Source organism: Stegodyphus dumicola, chromosome 1 (assembly GCF_044657685.1).
Source record: "Stegodyphus dumicola isolate Sdum_Otavi_A_Nest chromosome 1, ASM4465768v1".
In the NCBI taxonomy this organism is placed as follows: domain Eukaryota; kingdom Metazoa; phylum Arthropoda; class Arachnida; order Araneae; family Eresidae; genus Stegodyphus; species Stegodyphus dumicola.
Window position 1 is genome coordinate 176338741 of NC_140768.1, and position 20443 is coordinate 176359183.

The 20443-nt window shown below is 31.6% G+C and overlaps 1 protein-coding gene across 6 annotated transcripts in view; it reads right to left on the reverse strand.

The window, feature by feature from the left end:
- LOC118201149 (uncharacterized) overlaps positions 1 to 18561 on the reverse strand; it is a 98129-nt gene extending 79568 nt beyond the window's left edge. For 3 of the 6 annotated variants that reach the window (XM_085823160.1, XM_085823151.1, XM_085823145.1), the window contains exons 1-5: positions 17862 to 18560; positions 11979 to 12071; positions 7700 to 7819; positions 2495 to 2593; positions 37 to 183 (exon numbers count right to left, since the gene is read on the reverse strand). In XM_085823160.1, the coding sequence (XP_085679286.1) occupies positions 37 to 183; positions 2495 to 2593; positions 7700 to 7819; positions 11979 to 12071; positions 17862 to 18356 (954 nt within the window). In that variant the 5' untranslated portion in view covers positions 18357 to 18560. Of the gene's footprint in view, positions 1 to 36; positions 184 to 2494; positions 2594 to 7699; positions 7820 to 11978; positions 12072 to 17861 lie in introns of all 6 variants that reach the window. The other 3 variants (XM_085823148.1, XM_085823153.1, XM_085823168.1) reach the window with 2 other exon arrangements.
- Between the last annotated feature and the right edge of the window lie 1882 nt (positions 18562 to 20443).

Genomic DNA, 20443 nt, shown 5'->3' on the forward strand with positions numbered 1-20443 from the left:
TCTTTGTATACTGTATGTCTTCATAATTAAACTTACCACTTTATCAGAAGCAGATGGTTTTATTGAAAGTCGAGGACACTCAGGATAACAAGTAAATCTTAAATTTATGATTGACGACAGTAAAGCTTCAGTGGTTATTTCACTAACTAAATCACATAATGCCTGATAATCTTCCTGAGCTGCCTGTAACACAAAAAGTAATTATAAATTTTAAAAATCTGCTTAAAAGAATGAAAAATACATATACAGTGTTAGAGAAGGGTGGCTACATGTTTTACTTCCTTAAATACTGATCCTAGGTATGCACTTGAAATTACAAAGTTTCATGAAAATAAGGATGGGAAGTTCATACGAAAATTCTAAACAAGAAAAGTACAGATTTATGTAAACATAACATTTAACTCTCAATATATTACCAGTAAAATATTCACTTTTTAAATTAATATGAAATGTTTTAATGTTAATATGCCAAAATAGCCTGAGACCAGACTGCATCCCCTCCCCCCAAAAAATGATGCCAAAGGTAGAACAAAATTTAAAACGGAAAAAAATATATTTATTGAAACTTTCTCATGGCTTCATTACACTGGACTTAATACAGTTTATTAAGTATACTGTTTAATTCTACTATTTTATCCAGTGCACTGTCCTCTAGTACCTTTTAAAGTTTTTTTAAACTTTAAAACTAACCTGACTCTTTTAGAAAAGTCATTAAGATTTTCTTTTGTTTTTTTGGGATTATATACAACTGATGATCCAAGATAATGTCTTAACAGATGAAAATCCCCTTATAAATGACTGGGGGTTATATAAAATTTAACAGGCTTGTAAAATTGAAATACTTTGGCTGTAAACAGATTTTAGATTTTAAATCCAGAGTGCTACTAACAAAGCACCTAATTGGTAGACGTTAAATATATTAAATCATAGGATTTAATATATTAACGCCTACCAATTAATTTGGGTCACAGTCACACGTTTAACAAAGTAGAATTTGTAATTAATAATATCATGCTGTTGGCTACAAAGTTAAAGATGAATGCTATTTTACCCAACACAGAAAGGATAACTGTTAAAACAAGCAGCTTTGAATCTGGGGGGAAAAAAAAAAAACTGTTCTATATGACTTATCACAATGTAAATAGTAACTCTAAAATATTTTCATAAATTTTTGCGCTTCAAGATATAGAGCAGCGATCTCAAACTAGCGTGGACCACATACGGTCATGAAGAGTTTTATGCAACCCACAAATACATTTTAGTTATGCATTTGTTGTAAATATGATGTCAAAAGTTTGCAGATGCATAAGGTTATTGAAACAATACCTAAAATTGTAAATTTTATTCACAGATGAGCTCTGAATTATGGAGTTGTTGCACTGCTTGAAGAAAATTAAAGCAAGTATAGAGGAATTGTTTAATATAACAAGGTGACATAATTATGTCAAGGAGTTGTTTTTAAATAGTTTTTTTTCCTTTTACTTAATAAATTAAATAAACATTTTCATGATGCAAAATGAACATGTATGCTTGCACTGAACTTTTCATAGTTAAACTGAAGTTATGAGAAAAACAATTTCAATCAAAATAATTTGTATAATTTTGACAACTTATATCCTGCCCTACTGTTTCAAATGAAAAATCTAAAAAATATGCATGAAAAATAGCATTATTACAACAAGAATTCAGAGAAAGATACTATAATTTTAACGAATTGTAGTCTAATTTTACATTATCTTTATTACCATTAAAATGAATGTGAACAATGCACGAGAAATCTACAAATGGAGATAATTAATTCAACAGTGTGATACAAATGCTATTCAAAAACTTGAGAATACAGATCTGATTAACTTTTATTTGTACTTGTCAAAAGATAAATACCCTTTGTTATAAACTTTTTCAATATGAACAATCACTCACTTTGGGAGTGCAGTTTTATGAGAACATTGTAGTTTTTCTTTCTTTTTTTAAAGTTGAAAGCGAATAAGTCTGAAAAAAGAATTTGATTGACTGATGAGGATCTACAATCTGTGATGAAGGTAGTTTCCAGTAATCTTTCTCAAATTACAACAAATAGGGTACAAAGTAGAAATTTCAAGGCTATAAATCTAAATACCATTAAATTTTAAACAAAATGAGAGTGAATATTCACTCTGATTTGGGGTGGGAGAGAGCAGCCCACTAACTGCTTTTAGATCGTGCATTCAACCTGCATGCAATTTCAGTTTGAGACCACTGATATAGAATATTCCGTGCTCAATTTAATTAAGCTTAAAGAGCATTTCACTAAATTGAATTTGATTTACTGAGACCATATAAAAAGCTATATTCTATCTTTATAAAGTTTCCAAATCCACTGGTGAAAATGTTCTCATTATAATGGTAAATACACATCTAGGAATCATTATTTAAGGAAACAATGCATGCAGAGAGTTTTGCTGAACATTTTTTAAAATTAAAAAATAATTGTGTAGTATTGAATAAAACATACAATACTGTTATTAACTGCGTCAGTGGACAGTTCAACCTGAGGTGCTTCAGAATAGCGGGCTATAAATGTTAAATCTTCAGGACAACATTCAACATTCATCTAAAAATGAAGAAACATACTATAAAAAACTAAGCACTGGTATTATTATACATTCTTGAATTGATAACAGCTAATGAAACATAAAATAGCACAATAAAATATACTCCATGAAGATTCAGACAGTCACAGAAAATGCATTCCTTCATATATTACATAAAAATATACATATATACATATAAATTTAATCTATACAAATTCAAAACCCAGCAACATTATACACTGTGTATATTATAAAGCCGTGACTTGGCCTTTATTTTTGCAACAGTTGGTCACAGACATATACTTCCAGTCACAAAAATGTTTCAACTGATGCAAAGATTCATGTTTTTGTAATTTTCAATTTAAAAAATTCATTTTATATAAAATACAAAAATCTAACTTTTCACACATTCCTATGGTCCCTATATAAATATGTAGCAGGGGAAAAGTTCACAGTACACAATTGGAACTAAAACTTACATATTTCTTTATAAACCTTTTCTAATGCAAGCAACTAACAATTTTTCATAAAAATTATCTTATTATGCACATATATGCATTGAAAGAAATAAGAAAATCTGCCAAATTGATTCTTTTATGCTAAATGAACTTTAAAAATGAATATGAAAATGTACTTTATAAATACAACTTTATAAATACTTTAAAAATGAATTAACTGGTTCTGTGATTAAGAAACTCTGGGCTATAGAAATCTAAAGTAAATATTTGGTTGCTGAAGATTATCATTTAAGTCTTAGATGATAACCTTGCAAAGAAAACTGGAATTGGCATGATTCCAACAATGTAAAAATTAGGATGATTTTTGATGAAGAAAACTCGTTGTGCAGAATTGTGGCAGTTCTCTTAACTATTACTTAGATCAAATGAAGAAACTGGAATCAGGATGATTCCCACGATGGGAAAATCAGGATGATTTTCGTTCTGTCAACTTGAGCTGATTTATAAATAGCACAGAATCACGTGGGTGCTGTTAAAACTTCAGTGAATCAAGATGATCAGTCAAAACTGCAAACCTCATAGAATCAGGATGATTCTACTAAACTGTGTCGAATTCAAACATCACTTCTTCATTTGACTAGTGGGCATTTTAAAATCCCACCACTGCTGGCACCAGTTGTACCATAGTCGTAACATTGTTAAATAAACAAGGCCTGTTCTAAATATTTACTTATATATACAACTATGCACAAATTACATTTCAGAAAAACTTTCAAATACATTTTCACTACAGTAGAGCGTGCAAGCCTGGGTCCGCTCTTTTCTCTTCCACATCTCCATCTCTTCTTACTCCCACCTGCGACCAGGGGGAAAGTCCGCTTCTCTCTTTTGGCCGAGGCTCTGTCCCTTCTTTTACGGCGTGTGACCAAGTGTTCCTTAGAGAAGGGGAACATTACAACCCTTTCTTTAGATTTTATAGACAGACAAAATTTCTTGTTGAGTTACAAAGTCCTGTAATTACCATGTCAAGAATTTCCACTAAATTATCAACTGAAATTTCTTCATTCTCAATAAACTGTCATTTTCTTCACTATTGGTAGCAATATTTTCTAAATTTGGAACCATACTACAGATTTTGCCACCCATTGATTGACTATTATTGTGTCACTGTCATCACAACAGAATACTTCTGTTATATCACCTTCACTTCTCCACAAATTCCATTAATTTAAAACATTCACTTTTTTATTGAGGTTTATCTAAATTTTATTAAAATAAATTTCCATATGTTCTTAAAGCAGTACGTTTTCATTATGTGCCTCCCATACATTTCGGTGGGACTTTTTTTCAATCATAAATAATTTATAACACTTAAAGTTTGCTGAAATCTGTAATTGTTGCCAAGCTCAGTGCCAGTACTATGCTGTTTAACATTCAATTGCATATACAGTCAAAAGTCTTTAACCGCTTGCCTGATTATCCCGAGTTACCTCGGGTTCGTATATATTGCAGTTAATTATTATCCCGAGAAAACTCGGGGGAAGCAGAATTTGTTAGTACAATTTCTTTTATCACGGTTTTACTCGGTCTGGAGGAAATAAAAGGAAATATTCAGCTTTGATTGGCAGTTTGCCAAATTTTGTTGGTTGTGCGGTTTTTTTTGGAGGGACTGATCGCGTGTTTCCCTATTGTATAGTATACGTTGGCTTGTGGATTAGTAATGTATAAAGAAGGATCCATGCGTTGGAAAAAAATAAAATAATGACGATGACGGAAGATAGCGAAAGCGATGATTTTTCAGATAGTGATTATGAAGAAACGTGGAAAAAATGAAAAAAAAAAAAAAATCAAATCCAAAGAGACAGTGCACTCTGTGCTCCCCTGAAAGAGATTCCACCTGTAAGCCAGTAAGAAAAGAGACCAGATACCAGTGTAGAACGTCAGGTATCATTCTGTGTTGTCCCTTGTTTCAAAAACTATCATACAAAGATTAATATTTAACTTTTTTTCGTTTGCCTGAGATAACTCAGGATAGTAAACTAATATTAAAAATAAATGCTTTTACACCTTCAAAAAATTAAAAATTCAACTTAAAACCTACATATTTTGATTTGTTTCGTTTTGTTGTATTTAATAATAAAATAAAAAAATGTGATGATTTTTTACAATTTTTTTCAAAAAAATTTGTAAGGGAAGCAGTTAATCCAGACTCGTCGGCACTTTGGCGATTCCAGATTATAGATCATCAGTTTAAATCTGGTAAGATGGCATGCAGAAATTATAAAATAAAAAATATGAAACCATAATTTATGAAATAAAGAGCAATTATGATCTAAAGGATATCAAAATTTACAAAAAAAAAAGCTTAATATTTATTTGTTTACTTTATTAAACATTTCTTTCAACGCGCGCATGCGTATAGCATACATTACGCATAGTCGAAATTAGAAAATTGCAACCAGTAAACTATTTGATGTGAACTCGTAATATTTATAATGACGAGGAATTTGATTTAAATCATATCAAAGACGGAATACATCGAGATGAAATACTACATTTAGTAAGGAATTATAAGCTGAATAAAATAAAAACATCTGCCCTGAAGATAAGGATAGTGCTGACAAATCAACTTCCAGTTCATTGCACGCCGCAACGTCCCCGGAGACATCCCGTCTCAGAGTAGCGTGAAATTAACAAACAGGTTTTGGAATGGTTAGAGAAGCAAAGGATATGCCTTTATCCATTTTTTGCAGCAATTCCACTTTTTGTTTGATGGACATCAAAACATACTTTTGCTTTCTAGATCCTTTGGCAGCTCCAGCATCGGAAATTCTATTTGACATAATCGAAAGTTCAAGCTTACTTTTATAAAATTGCTCTAACAGTCTGCAAAAAATAATAAGCCGAATCCAATTCGAAGATTAAGGAACAAGGCAATCTGCAACATTAACTCAAATAGATAATTAAATAATTTTAGCTTAGCTTATACCATCCGTATACATTAAACGCGCATGCGTAAACGTGTTATGCGCATGTGCACATGCGCAAAAGTATTACGCGTATGCGTGAACGCATTATGCGTTGACGCACGCGCAGAAAGTTGTAGCTTTGACGGTTGGATTATAGATCATTCGGGGTTATGGTTGTCCGGATTAACGACTTTTGACTGTACTTAAAACAAAACTTGTATTGTACATCACTACATGATTCTTTTCTCTGGTTGCCATTAGTCGACAGTCATATGGTGATGAAAGAAAACAAATAATTTTAAAAAATGATTTTTAAGTTGGCATGAGGGTTATATGATAAAGTTCATGTAAAATAAGGAATAAACATTAATATTATTACTTTTTTAGATGTAAACAAAGCTGAGATGTTTCTTACATTGGAGGTGTTTTATTTAGTGCCAAATGTAAAATAAAGAATCAGAACACTCTACAGGCTTTAGTATGCAAAAATGTCTACTGCACACAGGTGAAGCATTAACCTTTTCGCAAGTAAAATTCTATAATTAAAAAAAAAAAAAAAAAAAAAAAAAAAAAATGCTGTTAGCGATCGGCAGGTTTGCATATCAGATCATTCCAGATTTTGGATGTCTGGATTTCACAGTTGTATATATTATTACACTACTTAGTTTTACATAATTTCATAATGAGAGACAGGAATAAGCATACAGGCACCAGGACTTTACCATATGGCAATACAAGTTCTGTTCTGTGATGCTACAGATCCAGTAAAGCATATATTCCTAATCTGATTTCAATGCTATGGAGGACTGCAATATTTTAACAAAAACATAGGAATGTTTTCTGGTCCTTAGTAAACAAGGCACTTAAGTGCATAGTTTGGGAACAACTGCTTTAGTGAAATATTTCATGATGAACACTAAGATCAGACCGAATTTAAAATATAGCAAAATTTAGCATTTTTTATGGCCCATTTGGTCAAAGGTTACATTATGTCATTTTGATATACACAAGCCATTAAATTAAAAAATAATAAATCAATTTCAGTTTTCAAATTGAATTGAGAAGTCCAGTTCTCAAATTGACAGCAGAGTTGAAAAGTAGGTTATTTTTATTTGAGAATACTAATATATCTTCATAAAACATGAAATGAAATGACTCCTTAAATGACTTTTTTAATCAAAGTATGTAACTGATTTTTTCTTTCGGCCCCTTAAACAAGAAGGCTAAATTTGAATTATTTTTGTAGACATTTTTTATTTTGTACTGCCATATTCTTCTCTAAAATGAATGCTATCCTGTTAAAGGTTCTGAAATTTTTTACAGTCTACTTCCCCCCCCCTTGTAAACCAGTAGGTAGGTAATTAGTTATTGAAAAACAATAAACGATGTCAATAAAATGAAATTAGTTTGTACATAAATTAGAGCTAAATTATTAAAATACTATTTAGCCAACTCACTTTGCCTTTATCAATGAATTCAAATCTTTTAAAAAAATGCCATTATCTGAACCTCTTGGTCACTTATAGCTCCTTCTTAAATTTAACAATAAAAAATTTTCAAATATCATAACAAAATTAATTAAAAATTAATCTTCTGTTTTACTTTCTCATCAGATATTTATAAAATATTTATAAAATAACTTTTACTTTTTATTATACAGGTTCTTTATAATACACTAAATACAGAAAAAACAACTTACTTTTCCTGAAAGCCTTTTGACATTTAATGTAAAAGGAATAATAATCTTATCTTTCTCTTTAAACTGTGTTACTATGATTTCAAAAATCACATCTTCAATATCTGTTTGGCAAAATACTGTCTAGGAAATAAAAAGATAAGTAACATAAAGAGAGTGAACAATATATTATACACAGCCAATGTATATGCTAAACATGAAATATTTTTAACACAAACAATCTACTAAAAATGACACCATATACCAAAAGTAATGCAATGGTTGATTTAACAATTTTTATTAACTTATACAAATGATTCAAACTTCACTTCATATATTGTTGAAGTAACTCTTCCTCTTTAAAATCATACTATAATAATTTTCTTCATTCTACATGAAAACAAGGAAAGTATAAAAGCATGCCATCAACGAGTTCATGGCAAAATGAAGAATGCAAACTGTCTAATACCCCCCAAAGACAACAGGATGCTTACAAAAACAATATCTTGAAAAATGCATTATTCACAAATAATAATTATGTTTAATAAACAAAAAATCAGGACTGAAACAAACCACAAAATAGAAGGTCATCAAGTGAACACTTGAATATTTATAAACAGACTTTAAGAATTGAATGCAATCATGGTGCAAATGCATTGCTTGTAATGGTGATTATTGTTAAGACCACCTTCATAGCAGTTACCTATTATATACAAGAATACCCATTCTGTATATACTGAAGAGATTTCAAGCGCTGTTTCTAGTCTTAGCGATATAAGGACACTCAGGTCAAGTGAGCAATAAGAATTTGAGATTTCTGCCCGCTTAAGCATTTTTTAAACAAGCACTTAAACATTCCTGAGATTATACAAATATAACAGACATATTTTTATGAAAGTTACACTAAATCTTGTCAGCTGAGACTTCATACATGTTATTTCAAGTATGTGAATACCTGAATTGCTGCAACTTATCAACCTAAAAGTCTTAGAACAATATTATCGCTCTACCCTTACAATGATATCTATTTTTTCATTGAATACAGTTTTTGTAACTTCAGTATACTAACAGTGATGAGAAAAAGGTTCACTGTTATAACTACAAATAACACGAGGATACTAATTTATTTCCAAGGTTTAACAAATAATTTGATGATACAAATAACAAATAAAGTGTATAAATAAAATGTGCAAAACAAATACAAAAATAACCTCAATGCACATTTAGTCAGTGCTCACAAATTACATTCAATAGGATACCTGGTGTATCAATGTTGTAAGGACAGGATGCCCAAAACAAATCTATGAGAAGCGTTGAACAGATGTAAGCGAAAAAGGGGGGTACAGCTTGGAAAAAAAAAGAAAGAGCGACTCAAAAAATGGTTGGCAAAATATAATCTAGTTTGTTGCTACAGAACCCCCTATAACAAACAGAGCATAAATAATCAACATCAACAGTTAAAAAAAAGGTTGGGCTGCATTGCTTTTGGTATAAAGTACAGTACAAAGTCCGTAATCTGGACTCTTTGGGACTTCGGTGGTTCCGGACTAGGGGTTTTTCTGGATTATAGATCATCAATTTAAATCTGGTAAGATGGCATGCAGAAATTATACAATTAAAAATATGAAACCGTAATTTATAAAATAAAGAACAATTATGATCTAAAATCAAAATTTACCAAAAAAAAAAAAAAAACTTAATATTTATTTGTTTATTTTAGTAAACATTTTTATCCATGTAAGTTGTTTAAGTTGCTTCGATTTTTGTGCTAATACTTTCTCTTTAATTCTATAAACAGACATAATTTCTTGTTCAGTTACAGAGTTCTACTGTTCAAGTCCTGTAATTGCTGTGTCGAGAATACCAACTAACTTGTCAATCGAAATATTTTCGTTTTCAATAACATTTCTCTGTTACTTTCTCAGCTATCGGAAGCACGCATGTGTAAACGCTTTACTGGCTTTACGCACATGCATAGCGGACGCACGCATCAAACACGCATGCGTAAGTTTGTGGCTTTGAGGTCCGGATTATAGATCATTCTGGATAACGGACGTCTGGATTAGAGACTTTGTACTGTAATATTATTCTGTGCAAGCAAAATTATGCTGGATGCTAAAAAACTATGGATGCTCATAATTTATTGACTGGAAAATGATATGTTTTAAATAATACAGAATAACAATAGGGAAAAAAGACTGCCTGAATTTTATTTAGGATTTCAAAAAAATTTATATTAATATACTTCAACATGAGCACCATTAGCTGCTCGAAGAAAATCAAGTCTGATCTTCATTTCCCTACAGATGTTATTAAACATTTGCGGAGTCACAGTATCTGTTTCTGTGATGGCTAGATTTTTTTTAATTATTTGATGATGCGAATCTCTGCTGCATAAATTCAGTTCTTCAAGTGAACCCAGAAAAAGAAGTTGAGTGGTATGATGTAGGGAGAATGGGGTGGCCATAAAATTGGTTCATCTCTATCAATCCAATGATCTGTGATCAATGATCTGTTATCAATGAAATCATGCACACATGTATCCTAGTGGCAGGTGGCACCATCCTGGTTGGGAAAAAAAAAGCTAGGTCGCATTTTTCTAATTGCAGTATTGCAAACAATCTGAGCGCATCAAAGTAAACATCCAAATTAATTGATAACTCCAAGAAAAAGAAGGAAGCAACACATTGTTACGAGTTAGTGCACATCAAACATTAACCTTAGAACTAGCTTGCTCAATTTTACTTGTACAATGTGGATTTTCTGATCCACAAATACTGCAGCAATATTGATTAACCTCTCCTGAAACTTGAAATGTTGGTTTCTCACTGAATACGATTTTCTGAAGAAACTGATATCATTAGTGAGACGGTTAAAAATGCACAAAATCCTTTATGAATGACTTGATCATTAGCATTTAAACATTCATGTGATTGATTTGTTGACAAATCTCTAATTTATATACAGTCAGTTTCAACTCTTCATGAACAACTTTATGAACAGTTGACATGGGAATTCCTCTTTGCAGGCTGGCAAAGCAAATGGATTTTAAATTCATGTTAGAGACTGTTTCCTGTAATCAGAGAATGCATACTGGTTATTCACTGCATGATGCCGACCATTCCTTACTGCCATCCCCAAAATTACAACAAATGAAATTAATTGAACTAAAGATTATGCCGATATAAATTATGTTACAGTAGACAGAAGGTACCCCCTTGTATTATTGCAAAGTTGTTGTTTCATTTATGGTACGAAAACACTATTATGATGTAATCAATTGCATGATTGCGGTAAATTCGTAAGGGCTTGTGGTGCGTGTGTGTTGGTTAGGCAGTATATTGCTTGTTTTGTGGTTTACACGGTAAAATGGATGAATGTGGTAAGATTAATTTGAAGTTTCTGTACGATTTGGAAAGAAGAGAGCATTACTTGACTGGTGCGTAAACGAAGGTTTACTTAGTAGCCATTATTAGGTGTCCTGTTTGTAGGAAGGAAATGCCCATGGTTGAATGTCGGAAATGCGTACGGTTGAATGTCATTATGGAGGATATTTTTGACTCTTATTTTGTGAATTTATGTGGCGACGCCAGTATACAGATAATTTTAGGATGTTTTTGGATGCTGTTAAGGAATTTGTTAGCCTGAAGACATGTTAATTTGTAAACAAGGTAAGTGGATATTTCCTTTGTGTAGTGCAAAGATGAATTTCCTTTTTTATGTTATTTCATTATCAAAATTTGATTTAAATTTTTTTTATTGTGATTACATATTTTTTTGTTGGCTGCTCCTTTGACTTTTTAAGTGAATATAGTTCGTTGTGTACATGGACAAAGTCAAGGGAGTGTGCAAAGCATAGTTTGTGCAATTCTCTGATATTTTAAGTGAAAATAGTTCGATGTGTACATGGATAAAGGGAGTGCAAAATGCCATTTTTGTGCAATTCTGGGTTGATTTTTTTTAAGTGAAAATAGGTCGATGTGTACATGGATACCGAGTTTGTGCAATTCTTTGTCTTATTTTGGCTTTGTGTAGTGGCGATTTTTGGCGCAAAATTAGACGCTACACAAGCCAAAATAATAAGTCAAAGAATTTCACAAACTCGGTATCCATGTTCTGCCCAAAATTGTTAAGTTTCGTAAAGGGGTACCCATAAATATACTTTTACCTAAATTATTTCCGGTTACTTAAAAAAATTATGCCCCTATATAATTTTGTTATTTGGTAATTAAATTATGGATACCATATACAATCAATTAAAAGTAATCTCAAATTTAATTATAAACATAAATAAGTTTCTTACCATATCTTCTACACAGCTACCAGTTTGTATGACATTAGTTATAGTAGGAGGATCAATGGATTTTACTTCCTTAAAATCAACCAAGATACCATGCTAAAAAATAAAGATAACATACTGTACTTCATGCATGATAATGAAGTAATTCTGATTAAATTCATTATTAAGGTACTTTCTGATTATACCCACTCACATCAAAAAGTCGCAACTTAAAAGCTCAATGAACTTTTCCACAATAAAAATTTATTTTAAATTGACTAACACTTCATAACTGTTGCAATAATGCAACTGATACAGAGGAAGGGAGGGAGAGAAAAACCAAGGAAATATCACTAATTTTTACTCATCTTGAAAAATTCTACAATTCCTGGTTTAAACTTAAATGCTGAATTAAAAAAGAATTCATTGATGTAAGAAAATATTCATGCTACTTTACTGCTTTTTTCGTTGAATGTTTTGTTCTGGTTTGATTTTAGATGAATGAATTTTTGGTTTACAGGTAATCAACAATTAAAATATATAACATTTATTTCAAGATACATAGATAACAAAATGCCTTTTATTTAAAAACAGCATCATAATTATTTAAAAGATGAAACTGTCATATACAGACATTTACTTTACCAATCCAAATTAAAAAAAAAAATAGTAGTATGAATAATAGCATAACATTAATTTTGTTATAAAATATAATGAATAAATGTCTAATCTTTGGAATATGGTAACAGATAGTTTGGCGACATTTTGGTAAGGCGATAAAGGTTACTAGCTAGGACTTTAGCAGTGTACATGGATAAAGTCAAGAGTGTGCGCAATGCCATTTTTGTGCAATTCTGGGATGTTTTTTTAAGTGAAAATAGGTCGACGTGTACATGGATGATACCGTGTATCATCCATGTACTAAATCATGCATGGTATCATCCATGTATCCATGCACGATATCATTCATGTATGTATTAAAAACAGCAGTTTGCGATTCTGCACTTTCTCCCAATTTTGCACATAATCTTCGTCATGATTATTTTTGTTCCATAAAAGTTCTAATATAAGAGTAATTCGGCTAGCAGATTGTTGGAAAAAATGTCGAGTTTAAAAAAAAAAAAGCCTTTACTTCGTGAAAACAAAATGGCGTCCAAAACAAAACTAGCAGGTTGCTGTAGCAGGGTTGGTCGCCAAATTTTCGCCAAAAAATCGTCAAGTTACCATAATCCAAAGATTAACCGAATAAACTATCAATCTCCTGAATTTTCATAGTAAAGGGTATATTAGAACTTGTACATGAATTGTGGATAAATTTAACATAAAAATCACTGCATGTTTTTAGAAATAGTATAGAACAAATTGATAAATGCTATTAAATATGATGACACAAACTAAGTTAATGTTAAAAAATTCTGACATTGAATACTTTAGCGCTAAAAAAATTAATAGTGTACACTTTTTCTAATACAATTCTGCAGATCTATACAATAAGCAGTCTCTCTTAAGTAGTAGCAATAGGACATCACCAATTCTAGATCAGAGATTTTTCCAGATAATTGAATATATATATTTCTAAAATTTACGTATTATTGTAGGAATTGAATTATATGTTTGTAGGAATTTAGTGTACGCTTCAGTGGAAGTAAACGTGCATGGAAATAATTTTAATATTTGCATGGAATTAATTTAAATATTTTAAATATTTAATTAAGTATTTGTAACCATTTGTAATGTTTGAGGTATGAATTCGTTGGTGACGTTTATAATATAATAGATAATTTAGAGGTAAAAGTTTTTGGATATTTTATTTATTTTATACGTGGAAATGTTCATCTTTGGAAAGGGTATATACTTTTTCGCAATCAGGTAATTTCATACATGTTCTTTTTACCAGATTTAAAGATTCACAAAATTTTCATGCATTTTCGTGAAATTTTTCTCATTTATGAGAAAAAAGCAGTGTACATGGATATAGTGAACAGTGTGCGCAATGCCATTTTTGTGCAATTCTGGGATGTTTTTTTAAGTAAAAATAAGTCGACGTGTACATAGTTTAGTGATATTGTAATTAAATGATAGTTATTTTGTGAATTTTATGCTTGTAGGAATTTGGTATACGTTTCAGTTGAAGTAAACGTGCATGGAAATAATTTAAATATTTGACACAAAGTATTTGTAACCATTTGTAACGTTTACGGTATGAATTCGTTGGTGACGTTTATAATGTAATAGATAATTTAGAGGTGGAAATGTTCATCCTTGGAAAGGGTATATACTTTTTCGCGATCAGGTAATTTCATATATTTGCTTTTTACCGAGTTTAAAGATTCACAGAATTTTTTGCATTTTCGTGCAAATTTTTGTAATTTATGAGAAAATAGCAGTGTAGATGGATAAAGTTAAGACTGTGTGCAATGCCATTTTTGTGCAATTCTGGGATTTTTTTTAAGTAAAAATAAGTCGACGTGTAAATGGTTTATGTGTATGTGCTATTCTGAAAAAGGTGCAAGGAGTTTGCGATTGTGCACTTTTTCCCAATTTTGCAGTTAATATTTGTCATGATTAAGCAGTTTTGTTACATAAAATTTCTAGCATAAGTGTAATTTGGCTAGTAGATTGTTGGAAAAAGTATTCAGTAAATAAAAAGAAAAGAAACATGTTTTTACTTCGTGAAGACAAAATGGCAGGGGAAAAAAAATAGAGGGTTGCTGTAGCAGAGTTGATCGCCAAATTTTTGCCAAAAAATCACCAAGTTACCATAATCCAAAGATCAACCCTGTTTTCACTTCATCCAAAGATCACTCACAAAAAATCCTAGAATTGCACAAACTAGGCATTGCACACTGCCTTAAATTTGTTCATGTACACATCAATCTATTTTCATTTAAATAAAATCAGGAAGCTAAAGCACAGTTAAAACTATCAAGGAACCAGAAACCAGGTTTCATCGCCAAAATTAAAAAAAAAAAAAAAAATTGTCGCTAATCGGAGGGGCACCCAATTCTACACTAGAGCCGGAAATTCTTTCTGTTGACAAGTGGCTGATGTAGAATGCTTGAATCACCAGGTTTCAGGTCTGGCGACCAATTCGATTGCACCCAAATGCTTCTCATGAGCTCAGCTGTTCCACATATACAAAAACAGGGATACCTGGTACATCTGTTTTGCTGGCCAAACCAGATGTAGTGCAGGTGATATTGCAACAAATCAATGACTCTTTTTATATCTTCAAAATCTTCACATAAACAAACTGAATGACCTATTGGGACTCCACCAAATAAATTCTCATTGTGGAAGAGAACAAATTTCAAGCCCCACTTTGAGCTATCAATGAACATTCATCACCGAGTTGCATTATAGTTTGAAATTCCCAACTCTTTCATTGTGCATTTTCTTGTGCAGTCTTGATGCTAACAACTCAACAGCTCTTTTGGATAGTCCCAAATCTCGTACCATATCATTCTACTCAAGCTGGTCAAATTCCTTATCATTTTCACGGAATCATTTTCAACTTCAAAATCTTTGTCATTGGTGTCTACTTAATACTCACCAGAATCATATTCCTGTATTTTCAAAGAAGGTAATTCTTTGAAAACTGACACTGGAAGTTTAGCTGAATGAGGTACTGGTCGTAGATCTGATGGTAAATTAGACACTATTTTAACATTTGTTTTTCTTGTTATATCCTGATATCTTAATCATGAATTTTCACTTTAAAATAAACAAAAAGGCTAGCCTGGCAAATGTACTGATGTTTGTCCGCTGAATGAGAATGGTAAAATTTGCACATATTATAATATAATGAGTTGGGGGTGTTTAAGCACTTAATGATATAAACAAGCACAGGTGGACATAAGGAAATGTTTCAGTTCACATATAAATAAAAACTTGACACTGCTAACCTTGTATACAAAGAAGAACTCAGACTCCACACTGGAATGCGCTTCAACACATCAGAGGAACATGTTTCACTACAGTAATCTGTCTAGCTAAGAGTGGTCACATTCACATAAGGTATAGAGAAAAAACTATGTGGTAGATGAAAACTAGCTACTGTTTTGGAATCAATATGCCTATTTAATTCTGAAACAACTTAAAATCTTTTTGTACTTAACAGAAATTGTGTTACAAATTGTTCCCCAGTGTAATATAATATCCATGGTCACTTTCTCTATATTTTAAGGTAGGCATTTCGACATTAGTTTTAACCACTGAAAATAGATATTTTGAAAACTTCAAATTTCTGTGCGATATCCAATGTCCATTTGCATATAATTAATTTGGGAGGAAAAAGACATCTTTTTAATGTTAAGGTGGTTTTAATGGGCTTTTTAATGCTAAGGTTTAATGCAAAAAAGGTTAAAAGGCAAGCATTACATTATAAACTTGATTTCTTCATTAGTTATATTATTATACAACAACTGCTCGTATTTAGTCAGGTTTTAACAAATGCTGGTATTTAGTCTGGTTGGCATAATGCAGAATGCTACGGAAATTATTCATTACCCATCAATCAAGTGCACACACAATGAAATATTTATAAGGGGCAAAACATTTTTAGAGCATAAAGTGCAGTGATGCATAAAATATACACAAAACTACACAGTTCATTTATAATATACAAATCAAATATGCTGGTGAACAGTGTTTATCAACTATTCAAGTACCTTGTAGGTTTAGACAATAAAGGAATTTTTCCCTTCGATGTACCAAGTTTTTTTTAGTATGAAGCAAAAAATAAAAACATTGAAACACATAAAATATATTATAATAGTTAACTAAACATATTATTATAATATATTATACATGCTGTAACAGCTAGTTAATTTTAAATGCCTAGCTGAACTAAAACCCTTAACAGCAGCTCAAGTTATTTCTTTTGATGTTCATGATTTCACAGCTAAAATTACATTTATCCCCTTAATTCGGACTTGATTTATAAATGCTAGCTGATTAATATATAAAACTTGTTTACAATTTATTAAGTGATAGACTATATATAACTAGATGAAGAAGGGTTTAATGCAAAACGGAACATTAACATTTCCTTCATTTAAGGTTAGCAAGAATAATAAAACTGTAATCCAAATTAGCTCAGAAAAATGCTTTTGTTGCATCTTTTTGTAAAAATCCTGCAGAGCTATCAAGTGACACTTTATTTCCATAAAAAATTCAGCTACAAAAATATAGGAAGAATTTGAATTTGTGATATTATTGTAAGGAAAATAAAGATTTTTATATGGCTTTATTCATGCTGGTTTTTCTTTAATCCATTTGGATGTGAAAATCAGTTTTTAACCCTTCTACTCAACTTAATTAAAAAAAAAAAAAAAAAAAAAAAATTTGCATGTTTGTGATAAAAATAAAATATGTCATAGCACTGTACTTTTTTCATTTTGTTTTTAAATTTTTATACATCTTGTTTAGTGACCAAAATTGATCATTTCCACACATCAGATTATACACTATACATCAGATTATAATTTTTTAAATAAAATTTACTTAATTCTAAGAAAACTTACTGCACTCCTTAGTAACTTACTAAATTTCTTAGGAATAAAAGTCATACATTAAAAGTAAATAAAAAGTTAAGATATATGAAGTGTGTGTATGTATTTAATAATAACAAAACTTTGTGGTATATCAATTCATTATGTTTGTTTTGGGCACAAATCAAACGTGCACACTTTTTTTAACATATCTCAAACATACATATAACTGACTTAATTCTGTTTAGAATTTGATAGTGTATACTGCAAAACAAATGAGTAATGATAATAGGTTTTATGCTTCAGAAGTCTTTTCTGATTCACACACAAAAGGCGAAAATCTAAAGTTAAAAACTGAACAAGTATTTTCAAACTATTATACCTTTCGAACAGTAATAATATTAAAGAAGCTTACTTCTGTAGATGCCAATCGTGTCCTAGCATTTAAAGCTGACAGCCACGATTCTATAATAGGAGACACAACACGATGGACATAAATCCATTTAAACACATTATTAATCCATTCAACTCCTTCGGGATTTTCTCCAGTACACGATGGTATAATAAAAGGTTTCTGAATAACTTCTGGTTCAGAAAAAACTTCATTTTCAACAGTAGATTTTACTTCTGGTGCACATGACACATGCTCGGTAGTATCAGGTTTTTCGTCTTTTGGTTCGGATTTAGTTGCTTCATAAGCGGTTTTTCGTTTCCTTAATTGAGTGGCTATAATAGTTCCTATGATATACACAATTAATCCTAACAAAATCCATCCTAATAACAACAAATTAATTACATTAACCGTTTCTTTAGAGTCATCGGTATATACAATATCATTCAGCTTGTCAGCCATGTTCTCGTACCACTCCTTAGTGCGGTACCAAAATAACTTTGCGGTGATGTCGACCATTCTTTTTTTTTTTTTTTTTTTCGTTTTTGGAACAGCGTTCAGTTGCCTAGAGACCAAATGCAGAAGTCTTAATGGATGTCCCCAAAACCGATTGGCGAGAAAACACGGCGACTAAATGCAAAAAACATTTATAAAATATTTTCGCGATCACCAACTCCTGTTTCAAACATTTTACCTGTATGAACACACCGATTACGCTCGCAACACCTTGTATTTACCTGTAGGTTGATTATGCAATCTGAATTACTTTAAGTTTTCAACCTGGAAACGAATTAATAAAAATAATTGTAATTATATGGTCAATATCTCAAATTATGTGTGGAAGTATATTAATAAATAAGGCCTTTTTTAAAGGCAGATGTTAAATCTTTAAATTGAAAGGATTTGATGTTCTGGCATTTGTGAAAATAAGGGAAATAAATAATGTATATCAGGTATATTTAAACACATGTTTCAAATCACAGACATGAAAGCACGGGGGGACACAGAAATGTCCTTTTAACTCTGATACATCAATGGACTTTTATTATTTTTTAATTAATGTTAAATAAATAGAAAAGTCATTCGTGACAAATATTCGGCGAAATTTACATTTGGCATATATCATGTCACTGCTTGCAGATACCTTGTTATTTTATTTTATTTTTCCTAAACAGTACACTAAGACACTTCGATTTAGTCTAGTCTAGTCTGTACGGCTATTGCCGAAATGTCGCGCTACTGCGCAACTTATCCGGCTCTTGAAAATAGGCCCGAAGGGCGCATGACGTTGATCATTCATGACAATTTGGAGAGGTCAAAGGTGGTTTACAGGGGGCGACCATGAGTCGCAAAGCCATTGAGAGGCGAGCGCAGCGAGAAATTCACGAAACAGGAGCCGTGAGGAATCTGTGTGACATGTTTGTGTTGTATCATTAAAGAAGACACAGACAAAATCCGACAATTTATATCATGACATGTGAAGTAATACATAACATAAATAAAATAAACATAATCGTGCAATATTGTCAAAATACTACAAATAACCTGAAATTAAAATGATACAAAATATTGATGCAAATACAATTGGGAACTTAAAATGCACTATGTACAAGAACTGTGCATAATTATCATGATATATTACGTGGGGAAATTTAAGTCCCGGGTGAGGTGGGCCGCGAGTGGTCGTAACGATGCATCTTCCTCAAGAATTACATAGTTCAAAACATTAAGATCAGACATATGATTACATTCTTGAGCCTTTTCAAAGAATTTAACATTGGCCTTATGCAGATACATTTCAGTGAACTCCATTTTAAGGTCTCGATGTAGGGTCTGATTGGAGACATAATAATGTGCGTTGGTTATCATTCTTAAAACTTTGTTTTGAATAATTTGAAGCTTGCTTAACTTCTTTTTCTGAACTGTTGCCCAGGTGGGAGATGCGTACGCAAAAATAGGACGAATTATGGAATTGTATATATGCATTTTCCTCTTTATATCTAATCTGGAGGTCGCAGACAAGAGCGGCGTAAGATTTTGAATGACCCCAAGTCTTGCCTCTGACGCAATTTATATGATCTTTCCAGAGGAAATTTGAATTATATTTTAGTCCTAAATAAGTAGCACTTTTGACAACAGGAACGACAGTATCAAAGAGCACCAGCTGGACAGTCAAGGGATGGTTCATTTTATTTTTCTTAAAAATCAGAAGTTTGGATTTGTCAGCATTAATTGCAATTTTCCACATGGCGCACCATTTTTCAAGCTTGGGCATAAATCTTTGTAGTTTCTTTACGGCAAAATTTGGCGACCCTGACTTGACAGCACAAGCTGTGTCGTCTGCATAGCAACCCATGAAGAAATTTTGATCCAGATGTTCTGCAGGTAGGTCTGCCACGTAGAATAAGTAGAGCACAGGCCCTAAAATAGATCCCTGCGGGACCCCGGCCTTCACTTGCTTCTTATTTGAAGTGCTTTCACCAATTTGAATATAGAATGTCCCTTTGGACAGAGTATTTTTATCAACTCACTGCTGAATTTTAAGTTGATTAACTTGTAAATTAGCCCCTCATGCCAGACGCGGTCGAATGCCTTCGCCACGTCCA